Source organism: Octopus bimaculoides, chromosome 23 (assembly GCF_001194135.2).
Source record: "Octopus bimaculoides isolate UCB-OBI-ISO-001 chromosome 23, ASM119413v2, whole genome shotgun sequence".
In the NCBI taxonomy this organism is placed as follows: Eukaryota; Metazoa; Mollusca; class Cephalopoda; order Octopoda; family Octopodidae; genus Octopus; species Octopus bimaculoides.
The window spans coordinates 17,361,007-17,367,438 of NC_069003.1; the positions used below are offsets into that span (position 1 = coordinate 17,361,007).

Consider the following 6,432-nt stretch of genomic DNA (forward strand, 5'->3'; position numbering starts at 1 on the left):
CTGGCATGGAAAGCAAGCATAAAAACAATGATTTTTTTACATATAAAATCAATGATCTTACACACACACAAAAAATGGCGGCGAGCTGGCAGAACCGTTAGCACACCGGGCGAAATGCTTAGCGGTATTTCGTCTGCCCGCTACGTTCTGAGTTCAAATTCCGCCGAGGTCGACTTTGCCTTTCATCCTTTCGGGGTCGATTAAATAAGTACCAGTTACGCACTGGGATCGATATAATCCGTTTGTCTGTCCTTGTTTGTCCCCTCTGTGTGTAGCCCCTTGTGGGTAGTAAAGAAACAACACACAAAAAATTTCTAGTTATGTGTCCCAATTACGTGTTAATTAGCATGTCATGGGATTGCTTCCAGAAATATGTCGCTCACAGACACACCAGCAGACTCAGCACAGATGAGACCCTTCAGCTCTAGCTCCTCAGCTCAGATGAAGGTTAACTCCATACACATCCTGCATACTAATAACTACTGGGCTCATGGTACTTGTTGCCCAAGACCAATACAAGATTAAATGATGAAAAAGTGGCACTGGCTCTGCACAAACCAAAACCCTTATACTGTGTTGTCCCCTATATGTCAGTCCTGGTGCCAATAAATGAAAGAATTATTATTATTATTATTAAGGCGGCTAGCTGGCAGAATGTCCTGCTGTGTCCTGGCGTAATTTTCAGAGCTTTTAGCACAAGCTAGGGGAGTAAATCTCTACAAAAAATCCAGCAGAAGGGATCCTTTGATGGGTATCCATTAGTGGAGAGGTGTACTTGGGACTAGGAAACTTGCACCTGGAAACAGCCTAGGTACAGCAGAGGTGGTTAAGTTACCATCTCAGCAATACCATCAATAAAAATGGTGAAACCAACCATATATATTCCAGAGGAATTTGAAATCAATTTCTTGATTTGTTAGCAGGAAATGTGAAACAAATAATGCCAGTTACAAGAGATCTAATGTCAACAAGTATTGCAAACTACAATCAGTAAATTTAGGAAATTAGTAAAAATGGAACAGAATAAAGAAATGTTTCCAACAGGTTCACCAGAATTCGTGTCAAAATGAAAAACAAGAACCAGAAAAACCAACAATGAACATACAAAATTTCATATTAAATCTCACTTTTACAATTTTTGGTCAAATTTCTTAAGGCCAACAATGTTTCCTCCAGAATCCTTTTCAAGTTAGATTGTAGAAAGAAAACTAGATGTTATAAACGGACGATAAATGTGGAGACAATATTAGAATACATAAAAATATTGTAAATTTCATGGATGTATTCAATTATGTAACATTTAAATTATATTTTCTTATATGGAGGAAAGGAAAATGATAAATAAAGCCTCTGAGTCATGATAAATATTCTAGTTGGGTGATCATCAACAGAACTACCTAATCATTGTATTCCAAAGATACTACTATTCTTAATTGTGAAGCTAGACCTATGAATTTCAAATACAGTTTACCCTGCATTTATAACATAAGTGGCTGAATATATTACACTTCCCCTTTCACCCTTTAGTGTTTTGATTTATTCAGGTTCAAGTGGGGTGTCCACAATATTTGCTTGTAACTTTGTTAATCTTCTACATACAGATTTGAAATTTTGTAAATGGGTGTTTATATGCCAGTGGTTCATAGTTACGAAATTTTAGCTGATTATTATGATTAAATTTGACTTTTATGGGCAGGTAAATTTAATTAACAGGTGTAAAAACAGTAACATTATGAATAAGCACTAAAATTCATATTAATACATCTTACCTGTTTGATTTGTTACTAAAATTATCCCAGATGTCAACCACCAACAATTTTACATTTTTCAAGATGAGGTACATTAATTTGAATTAAAATACAGGTGTAACTTGTACAAGATTTTATTCTTTCTCTATAAAACTCTTTTACTAGTCAATTGGCGATGTACTCTTATACAATTTAATGAATTCATTTATGTAACAGAATGCATCTGATAAAAAAAGCTCATTAACAAGGGAGACTAAGGTAATACAGGTGTGTAACATACTGAAAATTGATATGTATTTCTCACTTTCACATAATTTATAATAAAATGAAAAGGAATAGATGATAAAATAATATACTTATGACATACTTCTGTCTTGAAACTGTCCAAAGCACCTTTACACAAGGACACTTTGCAAAAGGAACACATTTACGAAGTCTCAATCTGATACCCTTTTGCAGTTTTTCTTTGTTTCAGTGAATACAGTCTGCAAACTTTTTTCTTCCATTTATCTTTTTGACTTCAGGTAAGTCAGTATTTTTCTGTTGACATCCACCTCAGTTAATTTTGCTTTTCTCCCAGTTCTGTGCTTTCTAGAAGAAAAGCCCTCATGTAACTGAGATGTGATGTCAACCCGAAATTTCAAATGGTCATAGTCCTTTGGTGGCAGATGTACCTTGTGGCTTTTTACATATACAATATATGAATTAACTATAGTTAAATTAACTAAAATCCACAAAAATGTACCTCCTCCATTTCTTCCCAGGTCGATCAACTGTGTAATATGCCCAATATTGGTCAGATTTTTCAACCCCACCTATACATTTGTTCTATCAAATATTCATTTAGCACCAACACCAGGTTGTTCATTAGTAGGCAGAAATAAAATCTGTCTTTTGTCAGGATAAATTACAGGTCCAGTCCATCTTCGCTCCATACAATTTCTTGTTTACCCAATTTCATTCATTAAGTTCAGGGCTGATGTGAGGTTATGATAGGTGATTTGCTCAAGTTGCCATGCAGTGGGAGTGAACTAGGGACCTTCTGATTGAACTATTCCACTATGTCTGTACATCCTCAATACATTGATTGTATTGAGACAGGTTATTGATCAAAACTACTCCTTTAGCATTTAAACCATCCATTGCCGGCCCATATACTTCTTTAATATACCTGAATTTGTCAATGTTGTTCAAATCCATGCCAGAGTTATTTCTCTTGGCTCATTTCTGTTCACAACGATCAGTCCTCAGCCCACTCAGAGTGAAAGATAGACTGTATGATGCATGTGTATGAACAGCTATGCTAAACGGCAGTGAAACATGGGCCATAACTACTGAGGACATGCATAGGCTTGAAAGAAATGAAGCTAGTATGCTCTGCTGGATGTGTAATTGTCAGTGTGCATGCATGACAGAGTGTCCTGAGAGAAAAGTTGGACATAAGAACCATCAGATGTGGTGTGCAAGGTTCATGTGCTGCATATGGATGAGGGCAGCTATGTGAAGTGTCACACCCTAACAGTGGAAGGAACCTGTGGAAGAGGTGGACCCAAGAAGACATTGGATGAGGTGGTGAAGCACAACCTTCGAACATTGTGTCTCACAGAGGCAATGACAAGAGACCAAGACCTTTGGAAATATGCTATGCTTGAGAAGACCCAGCAAGTAAAGTGAGATCGCAGCCATGGCCAATAAATGTCACATAACCAGCCCATTTAAAAGTACCCTTGAATCATCAGGCGATACGCTGTGCTTGAGAAGACTTGTTGAGTCAAGTAACATCATAGTGATGGCTGATACCAGTGCCGCCTGACTAGCACCTGTGCTGGTGGCACATAAAAAGCACCATCTGAGCGTGGTTGATGCCAGTGCCCCAACTGGCTCCAGTGCTGGTGACATGTAAAAATACCCACTACACTTTTAGAGTGATTGGCATTAGGAAGGGCATCCAGCTGTAGAAACCTTGCCAGATCAGAGTGGAGCCTGGTGCAGCCTACTGGCTTGCCAGTTCTCAGTTATACTGTCCAATCCATGCCAGCATGGAAAACGGATGTTAAACGATGATTCTACTTGCTTAAGGTGAAACCAGCCAGATCCAGCCTTTCAAACCTACCTTACAATGCCATTTTAAAAATAAACAATCACATCAAAATCTCGAAGACATGAGACAATGCATGATTAATTCAAAACAATGTGAATAAATGAACATAACATAGGACAGAGTAATGGGCTAAACTAACTGCTTAGTGATCAGGACTGCCAAGTTTGTGTAACTATAGCAGTGCAGAATAGAAGAGGAAACAATGGGCAGTAAATACCAGTCTTGGAAAATGAGTTCCTTACCCATGAATCCATCAACTACTGATCACCACATACATCTATTCCACTCCTTTAGGACCTAAAAATACCTTAGCTCACAACAGTTTTCAGCCCTCTTACAAAGCTCACTTAAGATCTGCAATGGGATGTTGCATACACACCTAGGACATTGTTGCTGCAAAGAGACGTCCAAGACTGTACCCAGAAAAAGGTAACGTAGCTAGTTGGCATTGTCAACATTGAATTTCTACTTTTTCATGTTGGCATGGGTTGGATGAAATTTATTGAGATGAATTTTCTATGGTCAGTCACCAAACCTCACCTGCTTCCAAATAAGATCGTATTTCCCCATGGCCAGATGTTTCTATGGAAGATTGGAAATAAAGAACATTTGCATGGTGGTGACACTTGCTTACAACTATCATGTTATATCAAAGAAAGGAAGCAGCATCACACAAACATATACATAACAGGCTTCTTTCAGTTTCCATCTACCAAACCTACTCACATAGCTTTGGTCAACCCAGGGATATAGTAGAAGACACTTGCCCAAAGTGATAGGCATAGGGACTGAACCCAAAACCATGTGGTTGAGAAGCAAACTTACCACATAACGTCTGCAGGTATTAAGTCCCTAACACATTCAACCTCTACCCCACATACTTTATCCTCATCCATATTGTAACCCTCTCTCCAGACTGCAAAAAGCCACTGTACTTCAACCATGAAAATCAAACACTCTGGAATGTCCTTCACTGCAGGTTTTCTAGGAATTATTGGATTCCATTTGTCCAAAAACCAATTGTAATAATCTCAGTGAACCCATGATAGTCAGAGGTGGTGGTGTTTCCTTCTCTCAGACCAAGTTATGAAATAAAAGGGTTGGCAAAGACTAATAATCCTGTGATTTATAAGCTAACGAAGAAAATTAATTGGCTCTTCACTCACCTAATTAAACTGGCTTCCATGATGCTGGATATGACAGGCAGGATGCTGTAAAGAGACAGAGAACATATATTCTTTTGTTTGTCATTTGACTGTGGCCATGCTGGAGCACTGTATTTAGTCAAACAAAATCGACTCAAGGACATTCTTTGTAAGCCTAGTACTTATTCTATTGTTCTCTTTGCCGAACCACTAAGATACAGGGAGATAAACACACCAACATCGGTTATCAAGCGATGGTGGGGGACAAATACAGACTCATAAATACACACACACAAATATATGGCACGTAAAAAGCACCCACTACACTCTCGGAGTGGTTGGCGTTAGGAAGGGCATCCAGCTGTAGAAACTCTGCCGAATCAGATTGGAGTCTGGTGTAGCCGTCTGGTTCGCCAGTCCCCAGTCAAATCGTCCAACCCATGCTAGCATGGAAAGCAAACGTTAAATGATGATGATGATATATATACTAGCAGTATAACCCGACGTTGTCCGGGTGTGACTTATTACGCCATCTACAATAAGTCTTGCTAGGTGAAAATCAACTAAAAAAGAAAGCCTTACAACGAAAAAACCCTTATGGTGTAAATATGTTCATAATTCAAAAGATGATGAAATTAATAGGGAAAGTCTGAAGGCTGTTTTGCGTAACATTATTAAGCATACGTAAATTTCATCCGTCTAATTGGCTATAGAAATGCTTGTGCAAAACAACTATTAGCGCTGGGTAATTCCTTTTCGCAGGAGCTAGGACGGCAATTTCTGATGAAGCAATTGCTGGTGATCTGTTGCTACACAGTTCTGCCAGAATTGTATTAGGCAGTAGATGTTGATGCACCATTTTGCATTATGTTCAAAGTAACTTCTGGAATGTGTTGAATTGATGCAATCTGTTGTTGTCTTTTTAAACCGGTTGCTTTCTTTCCCCAGCAAGTTGTCTTGTTTGGAGGCATAATCTATGTACATATTAAAGAGAACAACAAAAGTTATAACAGTTGGCAGGGTCAGTAGTTTTCACATTTCGGTAATTTTTCAGATTAACACCCACACAATTACGTAACCGTAATCCTTAGACCCTAAAACCGTAACCATAACACTAACCCTCATCGTAACCCTAAAACCCTAACCCTGACCCAAAAACTGTAACCCTAACACCCTAGTGAAAATCGTGCGGGTGTTAATCTGAAAAATTACCCAGATTTGTAATGAAGTTCACTGATTTGCAATGTGTTGTCCATAAGCTCCGTAGTTTGTATGTATGAGTGTGTATTCAAAAACATCTATATTTACACTTTAAAGTTGGTTTTCACACTCAACCCTGTTCTGCAGAATCAGTGTTGCGACGGGAGGTTTGTACCCATCTCTACATTCTGAGTTCAAATTCCGCCGAAGTCGACTTTGCTTTTCATCCGTTCGGGGT

The 6,432-nt window shown here is 38.5% G+C and overlaps 1 protein-coding gene across 4 annotated transcripts in view; it reads right to left on the reverse strand.

The window, feature by feature from the left end:
* LOC106875851 (N-acetyltransferase ESCO2) overlaps positions 1-6,432 on the reverse strand; it is a 52,560-nt gene that overhangs the window by 40,798 nt on the left and 5,330 nt on the right. For 3 of the 4 annotated variants that reach the window (XM_014924143.2, XM_014924144.2, XM_014924142.2), the window contains one exon: positions 5,016-5,060. In XM_014924143.2, coding sequence (XP_014779629.1) covers positions 5,016-5,035 — 20 coding nt within the window. In that variant the 5' untranslated portion in view covers positions 5,036-5,060. Of the gene's footprint in view, positions 1-5,015; positions 5,061-6,302; positions 6,365-6,432 lie in introns of those variants that run through there. The other variant, XM_052976111.1, reaches the window with a different exon arrangement.